Here is a 20,783-nt window from a genome sequence, read left to right on the forward strand (position 1 = left end):
TTCTATGATTTGGGCTTTAAGGTCCCTTCCAACACAACCATTCTATGATTCTATGATTTATTCTTTTAGATTATTTTTGTGAAGTGAAAAAAAAAAACTACACCCAGTACAAATTTGGTACTGCAGGTAGGGCTGATAAATCCTCACCAGATAAAGAGAATATAAGGGTTTTTTGCCTCTGTTCCCAGTTTCCTACACAGGCACTACTGAAGGGGTTTATGAGTTACCCCAATGACCTGAAGGGGGAGGAACAGATGTTTGGCTAAAATTTTACAAGTTTCTTTCAGTCTCTTTCATGTTCTGTGGCTGATCCTGCATGGCAAGACAGGCCAAGCCAGATCATTAGTGCTACTTTGTGTGGAGATAAAAGTTCCACCTCTAGTCAATTTGCAGAGGGATTTACTCACTGTGGACACTCTTATCTCTCCTGTTTGCTGCAAGGGTGTCACCTAAGGGAATTTCTGGTGCTTTTTTTCTCCTGTGACAGGTGTTTGAGTGGTGGCACTTCCGAAAATACGGCACGTCTTTCATCGAGCAGGTTTCTGTGAGCCATCTCAGGCCCCTCATTGGGGGTGCAGAGAACAGCCCCCCACCCCCAGCAGCCTTCTCAGCAGGGGACAGTGACACCAGCAGGCAGAACATGCCAGGTGATTGATTCCTGATGTATCCCAGCAGCTTTCCTTAAGCTTCAAGGTGGCTGGTTCACTTGAACTGGCTTTTAGTGGCTTTGGCTCTGCATTAGTCCTTGTGAAGAACAGAGAAAGCCTACATCTTATAAAGTGTTTTATTAATAATGGTAAAACCCCCTAAAGAATAATGTATCAATGCTCTAAACCATTCTTTATTAAAATATTTAGGGAATATCTTACACATTCAGCTAAAATTGCTTCAGTGACATTAGTTATTTGCTATTCTAAATATGTGCAAGATAAACATTGCATGAGTGTACATGGCAGTGTTTAATCTTCCCACCATGTGCTTTTGTACCCCAGCAATGCTGGGGAGCAAAACAAAAATCTCTCCATATAAATATTATATATAAAAAATGATATGTACATGTATAACCTTTTATATAAATATATATTTATATAGCAGACGTTTACGAAGAATATTATACGATCGTGCTCAAGTTGTATAACAATAACAGGAAAGCAGCTTTTGAAAGCAAAACTGTATTTTATTACTGCATTTCAAAGTCAAGGTAATATTTCCTGTGCTCTTCACTTAAAAAGTACTTTTATTTTTCACTCCCCAGAGTGCAAAGTGTGGCGAAATCCACTCAATCTTTTCCGAGGGGCAGAGTATAGCAGGTATTAATTATCTTACTTTCCATTGCATCTCTTTAAAATTAATTGGGGGCCATGCACATGACTTGCTCACAGAACTTGCACTGGTAATGTCAGGAGACAGCTGGAGACCTGCAAGATTATAGGGGTGATTGATGCCAATCCTGTGTTTAAAAGGCACCAAGCCAAGCTTTGGCAGTTTCAATGGTAAGAATGCAAATATTACTGTAACGTTATTTTTTGTGAGAGTAAAGTAGGAGAAAAAACTTTATTCAGAGGTTGAGATTTTGAGTCTAAATTCTCTTTTATTATTATGGCTGTATTGCAAGTCTCCTTGTGTTCTTTCATTGGAAAAGCTGCTTCCTAGGAAGCCAGTTCCCAAGTTGCTCAGAACTTTACAACCTTTCAACCTTTATAACCTGCCTCTTACTGACATTTCTCCTATTAAAGGTACATGTGGGTGACTGGGAAGGAGCCTCTTACTTACTATGACATGAATTTGTCAGCTCAAGACCATCAGAACTTTTTCACCTGTGACACAGATGCCCTGCGGCCTTCGGACACAGGTACCGATGTCGTGTGGGGGGGAGAGTGCAAAGGGGGTATTTTTAATGAACTTGAACACAGATCAAGCTTTCATGTCAAATATTTTGTGGGATTGCAGCCTTTCTCAGCTGCTGAAGAGGTTTAATAGACGTACAGAATCATGGAATGCTTTGGGTTGGAAGGGAAATTAAAAGGTGATCAAGGTTCACCCCCTGCCAGGGGCAGGGAAACCTTCCTCTAGACCAGGGTGACCCCAAGCCCTGTCCAACCTGCCCTTGAAATTTAGTGAATTCAGTGAAATTTAGTGACAAGATGTTTTTTCACCCTGTGCATTCTTTACAACTTTAAGCCTGTCAGGATCCTGTATTTTAACATCTCACCCATTTCAAATAATCAACACAATACCACAAACCTGGACTGTATTCCCAACAGCCAAAGTACACTCTCATTTAAACCTTAGCAATGAACACTGCAGTCTCTAGAATTATTTTTTTTTTCCTTGTGTTCCACATGTTTAGTGCAGCAAATGTTCTTTACCTGGTTATTGTCAGTGTGGGTGTGAATTATTGTCAATTTGTCACGTTCTGGAAGTGTTCCTTGTCAGCTGCCTGTGACAAGCTTGATATGAACGATGTGTTTTTATTTCACAGAAGGGAGTGTATTGTCTCGCTTGCTAAGCCAAGACTAATATTTTGTTTCCAAATGAAAAACTCAAACATTTTTCCACGTTATTCTTGCTGGACAGCAGAAGGGTTTGTTCCAAAAGAAACATGTATAGATTCTTTGGTTTTCTTATCGTCCTTGAGATAGGCCAGATATGGAACTCCATGAATGTAAGGTTTTGGAGGTTTTTCAGTGTGAAAGTTACTTAGTTTTGCATGGAAAATGGTAGCTCTGAGAGGGTTGTTTTTCTTCTGCTGGAAGTTGGTTTTCAGTTTGTGTTTTTCATTTTTCCCAATTGGAAACATAGTGGGGAGGGGTTTAGAGTCATTGCATTGAAATAATTTTGAATTCAAGCTGTAAATCAAACGACACTTTTGAATAAATTTCAGCCTTTTCAATTGTTTCCTAGAATACTTTCTAATTAGGTGATAAATTATTACAAGTATAACTTGAATTGGCTTTACTGTGTGATGCCACTCAAGTATGGTTTGTAAATTTAAAAAGGAATTGTTTAACCCTTTATGATCTGACAGATTTCTGAATAGAACTCCAGAATGGTTTGGGTTGGAAGGGACCTTACAGATCACCTCGTTTCACCCCCTGCCATGGGCAGGAACACCTTCCACTAGCCCAGGTTGCTCCAAGCCCCATCCAAGCTGGCCTTGGACACTTCCAGGGATGGGGCAGCCACAGCTTCTCTACACAACTTAACATTCAAGTATGAATCTCTACCTGTGCAAGACACCCCTTAGTCCATCACTTGTTTTCTTTGAAGTTCTGTTTGAAAGCTTAAATTAAAATTCTGTGCAGGTCCGTGCAAGAACCTGTGTTTAACAATTGCTCCTGCCAAGCTTTCAACAAGTCTTGGGAAATGTTTCCAAAAATCTGTAGCAGTTTAGAAATTGTACATCTGCCTGGTTATGTAAGCTGTCTTTGTGCTCTGTGTAGGAGTTCTGAAATGGTCAGTGAAGAATCTTCCTGGTGGTGTTGCTTTCTTAGACTAAATTTGGGGGGTAATGAGCTGTTGCAGGAGTTTGATGCTTGTGGGAGAAACAGGCTGGGATTAAAACACTTGTTTGCTCTTCCTCGTAACAGTCATACAGTAAATGGGAATTTCCAGCATGGAAATGGATGTTAATTATTGAGCAGTGTGGCCTCCACTGGCTCCCAGGTGTTTCCCAGGTGTCTCTGTCCCTCACCAGCCTTTCCATGTTTTTCCAACAGTTATGCAGAAGGCCTGGCGAGAGAGGAACCCTCAGGCCCGGATTAAAGCAGCATATCAAGCTCTGGAGTTGAACAATGAGTAAGTTTATAAATTCAGCTGCTGTATTTCTTGTGGGAAAGACTAAATGGAAGAATACTGAGCACATTATCAATTTCTTCATCTCATAATTCACTTTTAGCAAAGTTCTGAGTAGCTTAAGAACAATTTCTGTGACTGAGAGTTGCACATGGGGCAGTTGCACTGAAGTATTGAGCTGTTCTATTAAAAATGGCTTCTGTACTTCCCTTTTCTTGGGAAATATATTTTTAAATCTTTGTAACAACAGCAATAGCAAATGAGAAATTCTTTTCAGATGTGGAACAGTCTAAATTGAACATGAGATCCTGTGTCTCAGAGGTGGCACGGTGGTAGGACTGTATTTGGAGTTCTCAGATGCCACTGCTGCAAGGGAGTTAAAAATACTCCTGTAGCACAAACCAGTTTCACCCACTATTGTGATCCATTTTGGTATGTTGTCTTGTAAAAAACTTTAAAACCTGGGTTTGAAAAAGCAAACTAAACACAAAAAAAGCCTTTCCAGACAGTTACAGACCATTTTTACAATTTCAAGGAAAGTAATTTAACTCGCTGCTTTTCTCCAAATGTGTGGGTTTTTTTCTGTAAAATGAAAAAGGTTTCTGTTTTTCCCACACTTACCCTTTGAACTGAAGTCAGTATTTTGGTACTTTATTATTGTTAGTGCTTAGATCTTAAACATAAGTGAAACCTGCCCATTTTTAATGCTTCTAGCACTTAGTAAAGATACCAAACTTCATCCCTCAGAATAACTAGTACGCTTTTCTCTTATTTCAGTTGTGCCACTGCATATGTCCTCCTGGCTGAGGAAGAAGCAACAACAATTGTGGATGCTGAGAAGTATTTCAAGCAGGCTCTGAAAGCAGGGGAAATGATTTACAGAAAGTCTCAGAACTGCCATTCCCAGAGCCCCCAGCACGAAGCACAGCTGAGTAAGGACTTGGAGTCCCATAAACTCTTGGGTTTGTGTGAGCAGAAATGTAAAACTGAGGTAGAATTAGGAGAGGTAAGGATTGGGACTGATAGACTAATATTTTTTGTCTTTGTCATCAGGAAGAGACACCAATGTATTGGTCTATGTGAAGAGGAGACTAGCAATGTGTGCCAGGAAGCTTGGGAGAATAAGGGAAGCAGTCAAAATGATGAGAGATGTAAGTAAAAGTAAAAAAAAAAAAGTGAGCAACTATTGTTTTCAGTCACACTGTCCAAATTGATGGTTTCAAGTTCCTTTCTAGGCATCATAATTAATCTAACTGAATTATTTTCCAGTGAGACTTGCACATTATGACTGGATGCAGCCTGGTCTAGTGGAAGGTGTCCCATGGCAGGGGTTGGAACAAGATGAGTCTTAAGGTCCCTTCCAACCCAAACCATTCCATGATTCTATGGAATTATACAGTTCTTTTCATGCTGCTTCCCTTTCAGCTTCTAGCACTCTGAAAGAACAGAACATAGAAAAATCCTGAATTATGGTACCCATTTCTGTTAACTATTTCAGGGATTCAACTGCAGTTCTGTGTGTAATTCATTTCTCTTTCCTGATTTGCAGCTGATGAAAGAGTTTCCACTTCTCAGCATGCTGAATATCCACGAAAACCTCCTGGAGGCACTGCTGGAGTTACAGGCTTATGCAGATGTCCAGGCAGTTTTAGCCAAGTATGATGGTAAGTGGTGGCTGTTGGGAAATGTGGGTGTTTTTGGATAAGAGTAAAAATGAGGTGGGCAAGTTGTTTGCTCATGATCTCAGCTGGGTGACCAGATTCCCTTCACCAGTAACAAATAGAGGCTTCCTGAGTGCAGGTCAAGTGTTTCTTTTGACTGCTGAGGTCAAATTTAGGCAAGCTAAATTGCATCCAAATTTTTATGCTTTTATGTTACTTCTAATCTGTAAAGCAATCTTTGCTTTGATTCAAGGATTAATTTAATTAATCTCTTTTACACCCCTGGTTGTGCCTAAATTCATCAGCCTTTTTCAGCCAGCACATAGCCCTGTAAGTAACTGATGTAAATAAGCTGGAAAAGGGAGTTTTCCTTTGTCATCTTCCAGGCTTGGCTCCTGTAACCCTGAAGTTGCTCCTCAGAGATCAGCAGTGTGCAGACCTGCTGCTTGCCAGAGATTAGTGGTGGGCATTAAACAGTGTAGTTGGCTTTCCCTTTCCACCTCAGCTAATATATTTCAGGGGTTGTGCAAGTCTAGATAAAGGTTAGTAAAACAGATACTTATTTTTTTATTGTCCTTGAGGTTTTGCCACCTACACATTGTGAGGGTATAAAGGCTGCTGTCAGAGGTGGCCCTTAAATCACCTTCAGAGTGGAGGGACATAAAAGCAACATTTTATGCCAGCCATTCCCAGAAGCTGTTGTGTTTTGTTCTCTGCTGTGTCTGTTCTTTATTGCCTCAGGGAATCAAAAGCATGATATTTTTTCCCCAATCCCTGTGCCTGTTGTGTGTAGCCAGCATGACACCCTGCTCCTGTTCCTGATCATCCACATTCCTCTGGTGGATCCTTCTTAATTTATCACAGCCATTTGTGCTTCTCTCTGCGAACATCAGGAACTGGGACACTTTCTTAAGAAAGAGTTGCTGATGGTTTTTTTTTTCCCTAAGCATCTGGAAAAGTGGATATGAACTTCAAACTCTCTGCAGCACCCCTGTGTTTTGCTTGCCACGACAGCCAGACTTGTAGTAAGTGATGGACAAGCCCAGGATGGGATTTACAAAAAAAGCAAGAGCCATCTGACTATACACAACATGGTACTTGGGAATTAGACCCCAGACTTTGTCTGCTTTTAAAGTAAACTTGTGCTGTGGAGTGCTAACCTTCTAATCTGTAATTGTCAGCTCAAACTTGGCTTCAGATATCCTACAAAGCTCCAACTAATAGAATTTTTCCCTGTGGAACTGGAAAAGAGCGGAAATTGCGTTTTTGTTAAAATTTGTCTACCTGTCTGTAGTGTAGTGTCTTTTTTTTTTTGGGTCAGCTTCTAGTCAGCCTCTCAGTGTTGTGTAAAACTCTGTGCTAATGTACAGTTGCAAAATTAGGTAAAAGATTAGAAGCTTGTTTTAAACCTTTGTGGGTTAGTACAGGAAATATACTCTGGTTTGAGGTGTGTATTTATATATGTATTTCTCTCTTAATTCAGTTTTAGTGTCTTGGTACATTTAGAAGAAAAAAAAATGATGCTTTACCACCAAAATACTGAGTTTTCAATCTGAGACTGGCTGAGCAAAGAAATTCAGAGTTTCTAATCACAGCTGAAGTGTTCCAGGTGTTACATTCATTTTCTCATGTGCCTGAGTGAAAATCTGTAAGCTCAGAGGATGTGGGTTTAAAATGTTTGTCTTGCCTTACAATCTTACAGCTTAATTATTTTATTTTATCATAGACATCAGTCTTCCCAAATCAGCAGCAATATGCTACACAGCAGCCCTGCTAAAAGCCAGAGCTGTTTCAGAAAGGTAAGCAACCATGTGTGTGAAAACAGCTGTTTGTTGCTGATCTTCTGTAAAATATGAAGTAAAAAGGTCTAAATCTTTTATGTTTTAAAGTTACTTCCAATCTGCAAAGAAATCTTTGCTTCCATTCAAGATTATTTTAGTTTTTTTAATCTGTTCTACACCCCTGCTCATACCTAAATATGTAGCAGTTACATTTTTAAGAGCAGGTTCAGTGTGTTTATATATACACATATATGTGTGTGGAATTAAATGTGATTTAAAGCTCCTTTCAAGCATCCACAAAGTTAATACAGGTGAGGGTGTTTTTCAAGAGTCCATGGGTTGCCCAAGTGCTTTTATGAAGGTTCTGTTTTCAGTGCCTTGCTTGGGATTTTCACCATTTTTTTGGGGTGGGTGCAGGATATTTGTGGTAGTTGGTGCTGTTATTTCACTGTGGTTCTGGTCTGTGGAAAGCTGGGTCCAGCAGGTGATGCTGTAACAGTGAGGGGAAAATTTAGGCACTCACCTGACATGATTGCCATCAAATTTCAAACATACCTGTGTCATATGGGCATGGAGGGACAGTCAAGGTACCTGAATTAACACGCACATTTTTCTCCTAGAAGGATTTGTTCATCCTTCTTGATAAATCAGCCAATTTCTTAACGATCTCCAGGCTCACAAATGCAAATAAACACCTGCTTAGGGTTTATTATTTATTACTTTTGTTCAATGTGGGTTTTTTCCCTTCAGGTTCTCCCCAGAAACTGCCTCCAAAAGAGGGCTCAGTACAGCAGAAATTAATGCTGTGGAAGCAATTCACAGAGCTGTGGAATTTAACCCTCATGTTCCAAAGGTAAGAGTATTTTATTTTCTATTGGACCACTTTGATTGTATTCTAAAATAATACTATGTTATAATATCATTTTGTTATTGGAACTGGTTATAACTCCAGCCATGGAGTTGTTAAATGCATTGTTATTTATATCATAAATGTTTGGTGGCCAGAATTAGGTTTTTGGTTTGGGTTTTTTTTTTTTTGCAATAGATGATGTTAAAAGAGGGTTTTTTGCACAAAAAATTTAACTTGGAATTCCCTAACTCATTGGAAAATGAGTTATATACCAGTGAGGTATTACTGAAGGCCCTTTATTCTGTAAGGGTATTATTTTCTTCCCCACTGTGACCCACTGGGTGAGTTACTTCATTTGTCTGTGCCCTTGTTCACTTTGACTATGAGCATTTCAGAGCTTTAGGCATTAATTAATTTTGTAAGCATTAATAAATGTAGATATTTAAGTCACAGAATCACAGAATGGTTTGGCTTGGAAGGGACCTTAAAGATCATCTCATTCCAAGTCCCTGAAGCCAAATTAAGTTCTCCAGACAATAACCACTGTAGTATTCCAAAAAACCTTTATTCTGCTCTGCTTCCAAGCATGGGCTCCACAGTTCCTGAGAGCTCCACAGTCACTTAAATGTGTAACCAAGATGCAGAGTCTGTACCACCCCAGCTGGGTTTAATATCTGGCATCACCTGGAGCAGCCAAAGCACGGATTCCAGGGGTGAAAATAAAACCTTGCAGTGCTTTTTTTTTTTGTTACTGTCCCAGGGCTGGTGCTGGGTTCAGTGTGAACCCTTGAATGCAGGAGGTTGGCTCAGTGCTGGGCCTAATCCTCTGCAAATGATGCTGGAGCCCCAGTGGCTGGAGCTGTGAAGGCTGGAATGATGTGACTGCTCCCTTCTGTCTGCCTGTCCAATCCAATAGAATGTGCACAGAGAGAGCTAATTGCTGGGAGAAATTGCTGCTTCTTTGCATGACTGATCAAGAGCAGGGCAAGTTCATTTCAGACAGTCTCAGACAGGTTTTTTTTTTTTTTTTTCTTTAGCCCCTGCCTTGAGGGGCAGAAGATTATAAAGCATTATCATTATCGAGAAGTTCTTTTAGTTGGGGTGTCCTCCCGTTGTTTCAGGAGCCTCATGTACCTTTTTAAAGAAGTTAGGGATGATTTCAAACAGGCTCTTAGCAAAATATGGTCTGTAGTTCTGCAGACCAGCGTGGAAGCTGATTCCAGGTTTCAGTAATTTCATCTTCTCTTCTAATTGTGGATCTATCCAGCCTTTTTTTTTTTTTTTAATTGCAATATTACCTTGAAAAACCAATTTACTGGATGACAGAGCAGAATTTTATTGATCCAGGCTGCCTAGAGCTCTGAAATGCTCATAGTCAAAGCAAACAAGTGAACAAGGGCACAGACAAATGAAGTAACTCACCCAGTGGGTCACAGTGGGGAAGAAAATCTGATTTTTGAATTTGCACCCTGTCCTGTCCCATGGACTAAAAATAAATGAGTGTGTAAAGTAGAAATCCCTTTGTTCTTGGAGCTGATGGTTGTCTTTGCACATAACATCATTTTGCATAAGGAAAATAAAATAAGGTTTGTTTCTCTTTGTTCCCAGCTCTGCTTTTACAAGGCTGGGGTTTGTTTGGAAAGTTAGAACCAGCTGGAAAACTGGTCCTCTTAAGCCATTTCCAGTTAGGGATCTGAAACTGCATTTTGGTGCTGGAGGAAACAACCTTTTCCAATCGTATTTTGAATATCTCAGAGATTTTTATAGTGTATAAAGACTTCAAAACCCCAAGATACTTTCAGCACCGAGACACCTTGCCTGTTTTATGCTTAAACACTGACATGAAAACCTGCCAGACTGTGGAATTTCTCTGTTTGTGTGGTAACATGGGCTCAGAGAGAGCCAAAGCCTGGAGCTGAGCATTGGTGTGTTGTGGCAATACTTGCAGTGGGGCTTCCCCACCACTGCTGGGTTTATATTCCCAGTCAGCACAATGGAAAAGTGGGCACTGTGGAGAGCAGGAGGAGCCAGGTCAGGGGTCAGATATTTGAGACCATTTTCCCACAGCAGCCCTGTGTGCCAGTGATCCTTCACTGTGTTAAAAAAAAAAAAAATTAAAAAAGGAAAAAAAATTGAAGAGGATTAGAAGGGATTAGCAAGAATATTACCCTCCAGAGTGCAGGCCCAAGGCACTGAGAGAAGAACCTAGCCAGGCAGTAAATGTGCTTTATTTGGCTGGGGCACAACCCCTCCTACATTCCTTGAAGAATCTGAATGGGAAAAGTTAAGTCCTCAAACTGGATTAGTAAATAATCTCATAGTTTGTGGCATCTGCTGAAATAAATCGGTGGGTTTGCTGCATTCTTACACTTTGGGGGACACCCCAAGGAATTGCCACGTTGATCAAAGGTGTGGATTAACTTTGGTTCTTATTGAATGAGACACTGTGTGGTAGGAGAGGACAACCCACAGGTAAATACTAGAGCTGAAACTGTCTTTTCATTCTTGTAAAAATTGCTCATCTGTTTTTAAAACCCGAGTTCAAATGAATACCTGGCTTTTTTTTTTTTAATGTGCCACAATAAAAACGTGGTGCATTGAAAAAAAGTTGCATGTCCTGTGTTGCAAAGGAAATGGGAAATGATTAATCCTTGTGTTCTTTGACCCTTCTGAGCATCAGATATTCTGCTGATGGAGGGAGAAGGCTGAAATTGAAAAAAATCTGAAATCAGAGATGCTTTGTGGTAGCCCAGTAAAACCACATTAAAAGAAGATTTTTTCCCTGGTTTTGGTTTATTATTCTTCCTTTGGTTTAGCACACTGACACTTTGGGTTTGCTGCTCATACTTGAGGGCTAACAAATCCTCAGCCTCCTGCACTGAAACGTTCAGTGATGAAATAATGAGCAAAAATACTGTTGGTTTGGGGTTTTTTATCAGCCTAAATTTGTCCCTCATTGGTATTGCACCTGCAGCATTATACTTATGTCTGTTCCACAAGAAGGTATTTTTATTTTGCCTTACTGAAGCTGTATTTTTTGTCTTGATTTTTTTTTTTTTTTTTTAATATGGGAAAGTCCCAATTTAAGATTGTTGAAGACAGGAGTGTGTTTTGCTGCTTTTCCCTTCCCACAGCCTGGCTGCTCTGGGTCAGGGTTGGGCCATTTCCTCCCCAGGTGGCCCCTGGGATTTGCTCAGTTCGTGCCTCCATCAGTCACTTACATTTCACAATTAAAGGGTTTGGTGTGTTCCACGTAACCAAACGTGCTTTGCATTTGTCCTTCCAGTATTTACTAGAAATGAAGAGCTTAGTGCTGCCTCCAGAGCACATTCTGAAGCGAGGGGACAGTGAGGCAGTAGCCTATGCTTTTTTTCACCTCCAGCACTGGAAGAGGATAGAAGGGGCTCTAAATCTGCTGCACTGCACGTGGGAGGGCAGTAAGTATCTCTCCTTTTATTTTTTGCTGTACAGTAGACTAATCTGTGTGCTTTTATTCCCCTCAAACACAACTGGTTAAATACAGATCTGATGTCCCACTCCTTTTGCAGCATTTAGGATGATCCCATACCCACTAGAGAAAGGACATCTTTTCTATCCCTACCCGAGCTGCACCGAAACTGCAGACAGAGAACTGTTGCCAAGTAAGTGGTTTCTAAGCAGTAATGATAATAAAACACAAGCTAAGGACATGTTCAGTTTGTGGTATTCTGTATTTACCTTACTGTGATTTTTTTAGTTGGAGCTTCCTGTGAAGGGGATTCAGCTATTTGTTGATGTCCCTCCCAAAAGATCCTGAAGCACTTGACGTGTGTGTGTGGTAAATGTCAGCTTGATGCTGTAATAGCCTAAATCCTTCAGAGATCAAATCTGTGTGTGGGACATCCAGACTGAGGCTGGCCAGCTTTGAGAACAACAAAATGGACCATTTTTTTCTACATACTTTGGAAAGAAGTCGTGGATTTGACTCCTGTTGTAGCAAAGAGTCAGTGCATGGTTCCAGTCCTGCTTTTGGGTATCCATCAGAACCTGTCTGTGACCTTAAAGAGAATCCTTGGTTAATCTGTAGTCATTATTTCTATAGTCTGTATTTCTGTCATTAAGTCATTGGTCCATATTTGTCTGCTGGATGCCTCCTGGAACTTTTTATCCATGTATATCTGTGGATTTGCACTAATATTTGATGCTGAAAAGTAGGTCTTGTCCAGCTGCTCATTGCTTCAAGGTTATTTTGTGCAATTATGACCCTACATGGTTGTTTTTTTTCCTTTGAGTGAGGCAAATAACCTAAATCACTACACCCTGTGCTCGTCATATTTAGGAAAATACCATTAATTTAGAGTAGAATTGGACTCTTAATTGTACATCTTAATAGAATTCCTTTGGGGCTGAACTTCTGCACAATTCCCCTGGGACTGGAAAGAGCTACTGCAAAAGCCCCAGCAGACCCACAGAGACCACAGCTGTGGAAAGGAAAAGTGCACATACGTGTTTCTATTTAAAAGCCTGAAGTTATATTTAAAATGTGTAATTTAAATTTGCCCCCAGACTGCTTTAAATTACTCATTTCTCACTTATGCAGGATATTGCACAAGGAATTCCTTGGTTAGCAACTAACCCTAAATTGTAGACTTCCCAGCATAATTAAACACCAACACATGCAGATATTTCAACACGATCACTCACGCATTCCTGTTATGTTTTAAATATAAAACTACCCATAAATAAAATCATCTTAACACTTTTATTGCGGTACTTCCTCGAGAAGTCTTGACACTTAATTTTTTTAAATTTATCTGTTTAAAATAATGTTGTCCAAATCAAGGATTCAGAAATCCTGGATTGGTCTATGAGTAACAACTCTCAAATGGCTGTGAATGTGTGGAGTTATCTTTGGTTGTCCTTACCTATTTTGGATTTGGTTTAAATTTCCCAGTGTAGGAAAAGCCAGTGCAAAAAAAAAAATTATTCCTTTTTTTCTTTTTAACACTTTCCTAAGTTATGTTGGGACCTTTCCTAAATTATATTGCTCCATGCTTTAAAAATGAGGTGAGTTTTTAGGTAGTACGAATCTCTGAGTAACATTAACATCTCTGATGGGTGTCAGACATGGATCTCCAAACCTTCTACTTCATTGTGCTCCAAAATCATATCATTAAAAGCAAAAGAAACCCCAAGCACTTTGCCATTTGCACAAGGCACTTTTGCTGGGCTTGTTTTCTAATGATGCTTTCATGTACCAGCATTCAAAACCAGAAACTGGGAGGGTAAAGTGTCTTCTTCCCCTTCAACCTTCAGTTTAAAAAGAATACAGCTGGACTTTCTTCTGGCTTTAAAATCTCAGGGGTTTGTTAGATTTTAAAAACAGCCTGTCAAGAAGTGCAGCCCTTTCATGATTACATATCATTAGAGAAACTTTTTTTTGTTTTGGTTTGGTTTTTTTCATTTAAAAACCCTCTCAAATCACTGGATGGAAGTCAGAGCTGCAGGTATTTAAAGCTAGTAATTGCAAATTCACCAAGCAGGTCCTCAGCTGGTGACCAGTAGTAGTGTTGTGAGTGCTGAAAGCTCCACATGCCACCCTTAGCCTGGGCTAATCACCTGCTTTGGATTTGGTTACCACAGATTGGAAACTGCAAGGAGCTGCTATGTGCAGAATTTATAACCCAGTCCTGGGGCTGTTTTCTTTGGGGTCTGCTCTGTCAGCTGCTCTGAGCAAATTTACTGTAGTCTGCAACCAGAAATCCTGGAGAAGTATTAAGCAGCTCCCTTGTATGTCCAACATACCAGTGGTTTTGTACTTGCTCAGCTTCTCCCAGGGTGGGGAGATGTGCTGTTCCCTTCAGGTGACAGGATTACTGCTCCAGAATTGTTTTAATTGCTCTGGGTAATTTGACAGCTTGTGAATTTTTACTTCCCTCTGTCCTGTTAAAAGACTATGCACCAAAAACTGAGCCTGAAGAAATGCTTCGAAAATAAAGGCCCAAGTGAAAAAGAAAACTGGAGACTATTAATAATGAAGACACAGATGTAATAATTATTAATAATGAAGACAAAGGTGCAATAACTGTTAATAATGAAGACAAAGGTGTAATAGCTATTACATATATGAAGGCAAAGGTGCAATAACTGTTAAAAATGAAGGCAAAGGTGCAATAACTGTTAATAATGAAGATAAAGGTGTAATAACTGTTAATAATGAAGACAAAGGTGCAATAACTTAATAATGAAGATAAAGGTGCAATAACTGTTAAAAATGAAGACAGATGTAATAACTTAAAAATGAAGATAAAGGTGTAATAACTGTTAAAAATGAAGACAAAGGTGTAATAACTATTAGCAGTGAAGACAAATAGAAAATTTTTGAGAAGGGTAAGAGTTTAAGTACTGGGACCTAAGATGTGCTGCACAAGTCTTGAGTCCACACTTCTTCCTTCTGAAGGTCCAGAACTGGGTTACAAGACTATAAATAATTCAGAACACAGTCCCTTGACTGTCCAATGTCAACATTGTCCATTTTTTCCTTTCAGCATTTCACGAGGTCTCCGTTTACCCCCAGAAGGAACTTCCCTTTTTCATCCATTTCACAGCAGGCCTGTGCTCCTTTTCAGCCATGCTGGCCCTGCTCACCCACCAGTTCCCTGAGCTGATGGTCATTTTGGCTAAAGCTGTAAGTACTGCCACGTGGGGCTTGCTCAGCTATCCTGGGGGATTTCTGGGAATTTTGATGTCTAGGGTGGAGCAGCCTCTAGTCAGCCTCGTGTTTGTGGGGCATGAATTATTTTATCTGCTTTTTTAAGAACCTTGGTAGTGACATGTGTTGAGATTTGGGCAAAATGTCTGTTTTGACAACAAGATGAACTGTTTACTACAACATCCCCTGGCTTTAATTTGCACTGTTAGGGTGAGAGAGCAGCATTTCAGCACCAGAGAAGTTTTGCCACAGAGCACTGTGTTGAGGATGGATTTTATCCTCAAAGAAGGGGAAGACTGCAGTGGGAGAGGCTCAAAAATAAACGTGTTGACTGGAGATTTTGAGAAGGGAGTGAAAGGCAGGCTGGGCTGCAGGAAAAACAGGTCTCTTGTGAGCATTGGAAAGCCATAGCATGATGTGAGTGGAACAGATGAGAACAGGTAAAGTAACTGCTAACTTCAGAGCAGGGTCACAAGTGAGTTTGGCTGTCACTTACCTTTCAGGATTTTTATATCTCATCTGTTTCCAGTTACTAGATGGAGAATGTGCTCAGTGACCACAGTTCTGTCATTTAAGTACCTGTTCAGGGATAGAAATTGGACTTGATGATGGCAATAATCTGTGATGCTTTAAATGTGTCAGTTGTTGAGCTTGTATCTTAAATATGTCATATCTTAAATATGTATCTTAAATGAGCCATATCTTAAATATGTCTGTTCCTATGGGTGTCTTCTGTGCCCATCTCTTTCTCCCTCTCTCTGCCCTGCTCTTTTTAGGGTTTCTCTTCCTTACTTCTGTTAACATCTGCTGGTTGTAACCTTGTCATCTCTCCCTGGACTCTGGGAGCTGAGGGACAAACTGCACAGGCAGCTTCCCAAAGTAATCCATGCAGTAGGTTTGGCCTTGATTGAACTGCAGATCTCATGCAGTGGAGCAGAGTGGCAAATAAAGAGCTGTGAACTCTCAGTGAATCATTTATTGTAGCTTTGCTAGTCAAAATAGAGGGTGAAAGGCATTTGCTTCCTGGCTGGTTTAATGCAGCAGGTAATGGAGACCCAATAGGAAAGCCCTTTATTTTAAGAATTCTTTGCTCCTAAAAGCCTTGGCTTTGCTAGTGAGCCCAGTCCAGTGTCCAAGTCATGCAGGTCTGAGAGTGGGGCCTCATTTCCACCCACTTCTGTTGATCTTTATGTTGGAAAATGTAGCTGGACATGCCAGTGACAAATTTCAGTGCTGTTCATAATTGGCTGGGTTCATGGTAACTAGGGGCTAACTATCTGCTTGATTAATTCTGGAAGGGCTGCATTAGCAAAGTTGTATGATTTCCAAAGAGATACAAGGTCAAATGTTATGCTAACAAAGAATTGCTTGGTGAAGTTCTCTCTGCTGGGTTTCTTGAACCACAAAAAAAAAAAAGAAAAAGACTTTGTATGAGTGAGTTGGCTTTGCAGAATGGCAGTTTGGATGTCAAGTGACATGTCCAAGTGTGTGTGTGGGGGAAAAACTCCCAGAGTCTGGTCATTTGGCAGCGTGTTTCTCTGGTTTATTTTCTATAGGAAGGGATGGATAGTGTCTGTTCAGCTGAAATGATCAAGAGGCACATTGTCACATCCTTCCCCAGCCAAGTCACAGTGGTGGGAGGCACAGACAGAGGGGTTCTTGCCACTCTGTGCTAGTTTAATACTGGCAAAAGTGGAAATCTTGTACTGAGATCATAGGCAAGAGGTGAATTCTGTATTAATTTCTCTAAGATCGACAGCTGAGAAGAAAATACCACCTTCAAGTATTTGGCTATTTTAGCTGATTTTAATGTTAACTCCCAATCATACTCTAATGACTAAAATTCTTCCTTATTCTAGTTATTGCATGATTGTACTTTTGATCCCATTCCTGATGTTTTCAAGAGCATTCAGAAAACTTGCAAGAAACACTGATCTTCACCATCAAACTAACACTTCTGATTTTATTGCCTGCAGGGCAATTCTTTTTATTTTATTTTTTAGTGCCAACAGGGCAATAAAATATAAAATGGAGCTGGGACAAGGTGATCTTTAAGGTCCCTTCCAACCCAAACCATTCTGTGATTCCACAATTCAATTAATAGATTGCTTCAATATTTTAACTATAGATAATGCTGTGATGGCTCCTAACACTTTATACATTATCTCTTGTGTTCTGGAGGTCTGTAGCAGTAGCATCTGGTTGAATTTTCATACAAAGAAGTAGAATATTATCTCCTGTTTAATGACACCAGCCTTCATTGTAATAAAACAGTTCTTATTTGCTGTATCTAGTGTTACATCTTCAGGTAATTCCAGTACTTTAAGCTTTTTAAATGGTAATTTTCCCGTGTATTTCGTTATTTTTCACCTTACTGTGTTTTAACTTATTAAATATAGTAATTTGAGATAATGAATGGTTTATCTGCAGTGCTTTGGCCTTAGGACAAAGCAATACAAAATGCATTTATTTCCGACAAATTCTGCGCTAGATTTCTTGGAAATTCCAGAATTTCAGGAAAGGCAGTTGGAAATTATTGTGTCTGTGGAATTTTTCACTGTAAGTCTCCAAGCTGTGGCTCCTTAGATTCCATTTCAGTTGCTTCTTAATCCAACTGTTTTTCCAGCAGTTGAATCCCCCAAGCCTCGGAAGGGCTTTCAGGAGCTGAATACCTTCCTATTGACTTGAAAAGTCTGCAGTTTACATACTTTCATTTGTTAGTGCTTGAGTTTGTTTCCTCCACAATAAATCACGGGGTAAACCTTGGCAAATTGCTAAAAATATTCCGAGTGGCCAAAACTCACAAGGAAGCGTTGGCCGGTTCCAATGTACACAGAGGGATCCAGCACCAGCAGGGCCCCGAGCGCTGGCACCGGCTCTGGAGTGGGAAGGGATCCTGCCCCCACACTCCCAGCACTGGGGGCTGGCACCATGGGGCTTTTCAGTGTGTCTGGCACAGGTGGGATGGTTTGCAGCTGTAGGGGACTGGTGCTGGAGTGTTTGGCATTTGCTGACCCAGTTAGAGGAGGTGCCCGCAGAGGTTGTGGGCTCTTCATCCCTGGAAGTGTCCAAGGCCAGGTTGGATGGAGTTCTGAGCAACCTGGTCTAGTGGGAGAGGGTCCTGCCCACGGCAGGGGGTTGGAATTAGATGATGTTTAAGGTTCCTTCCAGCCCATTGTGTGGTTTGATAAGTGAAGATGCACCGTGTGAGCCAGTGCTGGTGAGGACAGTGGGACAGGCGGTGGTGGAGGATCCACAATGAGCTGCAGTACCAATGCAAGCACTCCCAGAGGGTGACAGCTCAGCCTTGCTGTTTCTTTCATCTAGATTTCTGACCTCTTGGAGAATCACACTGTTCTTGATCATCAGACAGCTCTGTTTCTCAAGCAATTGCTGCTTAAATTCATCCCAATAAGTGACAGAAGGGAGGAGGTACACAAAAGGGATGACAGTTGTATGTACAGCTCACTGAACAAGCTGAAAAGCACTGCTACATAAAACAACTTCTGTTGTAACTGCAGACAAAAGGGTCTGATTACTTTTTCATTCAGTATGAATTTTTATTTCTTAGTTAATTACATGGGTGGAGAATTGGGTGGCTGAATATCATCTTGCAAAAGTGGGGTTGCACAATTCCTTGTGGAACACAAAGACACTCAGAAGTCTGCTTTCAAGGACACAGTGATGCAGAGTGACAGCAGGCACTGTAAACAATCTTCCCAGAAATTCCTGAAAGCACCCAACACACCTTCATAGAATCATGGAATGCTTTGGCTTGAAAGGGACCTTAAAGCTCATCCCGTTCTACCCCCTGCCATGGGCAGGGACACTTTCCACAAGACCAAGTGGCCTTGAACACTTCCAGGGATGGGGCAACCACAGCTTCTCTGGGCAATTCCAAGCAGATCAATCCAATTTCTTAAATCCAAACCTTATGCTACTGGAATAGACCAGTATTAGTTAATATTAAATTATTGAAAAAATAATGCAGCAGTGTTCTTGCTGAATCCTACTGAAAACAACTTCCTTGTTCAGGGAATTGGACAAAATCCTAAGACAGTCCATGTTCCAAAGTGGTTTGATATGGATCGCTTGGTATTTTCACAAGAAAGAAAGAAGTCATGGGACTTAAATTAAAAATTGGCTAATTTTTATGATTGCAAGATTAGGAGAAAGCATTTCCCATTCTGAATGTTCCCTGGCTCCCCATAAGAACCTTCTGTACCATTTTGCCCAGAGCAACCATCTAGGGACAGAAAATAGGGCAAAGCAGAGCCGTGCCTGGCAAGTCCTGCTTTCTGTGACACTGCTTTACTTTCTGAACAAATCCCCCTACCACTTTCCCCAAAGCTCATTAAGTGAGACTGGAGAATTAAGTTTTTAGCCAGCTGCTGAACTTTTCATATTTATAAACACTTGAGTCTTTTGCTTATCTAAGAGAAAATGTGTATAGTTTGGAGATGTGCACTTCCCTGCCAATGTGTAATGAGTGGTTCTACACTTGATAGGAAAAAAAAAAAGCCTGAAGTTTCCTGTCAGAGCTGAGTGTGGGTGCCAAGGGCAAAGGTTTCTTGCCTTGCTAATCTACATCTTAACTCATGCACTTAATGGGAAGGTGCCACACGCAAACAGGCAGGGAAGAGCTGCCTGCAAGGAAAAGCTCCTGCACTGCTGTGAATGTTATGTTTTAAAAGCCTTTTTAATGTAATATTTGAGGTTATGATAGAAGCCAGGAGGGCCAAAGTGAAACCTTCAAAGTAAATGAGTCCTGTCGTTGCTGACTCATGAAATGAGGGTTTGTGTGAGGATAACCCGAGTCCCAGGGGAATACTTGGGGGATGGGTTGAGAAGGTGCAGGGGAGCTTGCACCATTTGTTTTAGCCTAATCTTTATTTCTGGAACTGTTTAGATGGCATCTAGAATATGGATCCTGTCTGGAAGCACGGGCTGCTCTTGGTGGATGGGCTGTTCAGTTTGCACATGTTTGAGTCGATGACCCATAAATCAGGACAGGAGATGATCTTTAAGGTCCCTTCCAAACCCAGACCACTCTGTGATTCTATAACTCCCCTTCTCCCCTGTCTGTTCAGCCCTGAAGGCACAGTGCTGAGCAGCTGGAAGAGTTGTGGCATGGAGAAATGCCATCCTAACCCTCCTGCCTCTGCCCAGGTGCTGCGGGTGCTGTGGCCGGTGAGTGCTCCCAGTGTCTTGGCCTCCAGCTGAGTGGACCCTGCCAGGGGTGAGTGGACAAGGCTGGAGCTGTGGCTTCCAGGGGTTTTTTTCTTCTTTTGTGTGTCTTCATTAATACTTAACGTTTACAACCAGCCTGTTTCATGTCATCAGCAGTGAAGGGATTGTAGTTCTGTTGCCTTGAGGGGAAGACACGGGGTGGGTTTTGTTCATACTTTGAGCCTGCAGGAGGAAGTTGGTTTGGAAGCTGAGCTGATTTATTGTTGTGTTCTCTTTCTTCCAGTGCTTTGGGACTCTTCTTCCACCCTTCAGCTTCACTGTGGAACACACTGAGGTCCTGCTGCTGCCCAGCCTGTGGCATCAGCCGACTCCAGTGTGACTGGAGTGTGTTTTCCATGATAGTTTGGTTTGATTCTCGTGAGCCTCACCCTGGTGGTTGGCTGACCCCAGTCCTGGGGGGCAAGGAAGAAATCTGGGCTCTTCAAACTGACATCTTTGACAGGCTTCCATGTTGATGGTGCTTAACATATGAATTTCTTCTTTGGCCTTAGTCTATAGTCATCTAAGAAAATAGTTTTTGTTGAGCAATAGTTTATTGCTCTCTAAATCACTTGGACAACTGGAAGCTCATACTTCCTCTGTAAGAAAGGAGAGTACACAAACTGAGCAGGTGTTTGGAGTATTGATACTTCCTTCTCAGCTGCAGATGCACCAGATACTTGGCTTAGATTTAATTTTATAAGCCTTTTTCAAAATATTTGTTAACAGCAAAGTATGATTTTGCTTTCTTTATTAAAAAGTTGCTTCTTAACACA

General features: G+C 40.9%; 1 protein-coding gene across 1 annotated transcript in view; it reads left to right on the forward strand.

Moving 5' to 3' along the window:
- The window catches only part of ST7L (suppression of tumorigenicity 7 like), a 21,447-nt gene extending 664 nt beyond the window's left edge, over positions 1-20,783 (forward strand). The window contains exons 2-15 of the mRNA XM_018079742.3: positions 488-647; positions 1,256-1,310; positions 1,737-1,852; positions 3,720-3,798; positions 4,573-4,757; positions 4,849-4,946; positions 5,345-5,459; positions 7,183-7,255; positions 7,988-8,090; positions 11,374-11,524; positions 11,636-11,728; positions 14,615-14,754; positions 19,948-20,017; positions 20,252-20,783. Of these exons, the coding sequence (XP_017935231.1) occupies positions 488-647; positions 1,256-1,310; positions 1,737-1,852; positions 3,720-3,798; positions 4,573-4,757; positions 4,849-4,946; positions 5,345-5,459; positions 7,183-7,255; positions 7,988-8,090; positions 11,374-11,524; positions 11,636-11,728; positions 14,615-14,754; positions 19,948-20,001 (1,422 nt within the window). The 3' untranslated portion in view covers positions 20,002-20,017; positions 20,252-20,783. The remainder of the gene's footprint in view (positions 1-487; positions 648-1,255; positions 1,311-1,736; positions 1,853-3,719; positions 3,799-4,572; positions 4,758-4,848; positions 4,947-5,344; positions 5,460-7,182; positions 7,256-7,987; positions 8,091-11,373; positions 11,525-11,635; positions 11,729-14,614; positions 14,755-19,947; positions 20,018-20,251) is intronic.

Source organism: Manacus vitellinus, unplaced genomic scaffold (genome assembly GCF_001715985.3).
Source record: "Manacus vitellinus isolate BGI_N305 unplaced genomic scaffold, ASM171598v3 scaffold_47_pilon, whole genome shotgun sequence".
NCBI lineage: Eukaryota > Metazoa > Chordata > Aves > Passeriformes > Pipridae > Manacus > Manacus vitellinus.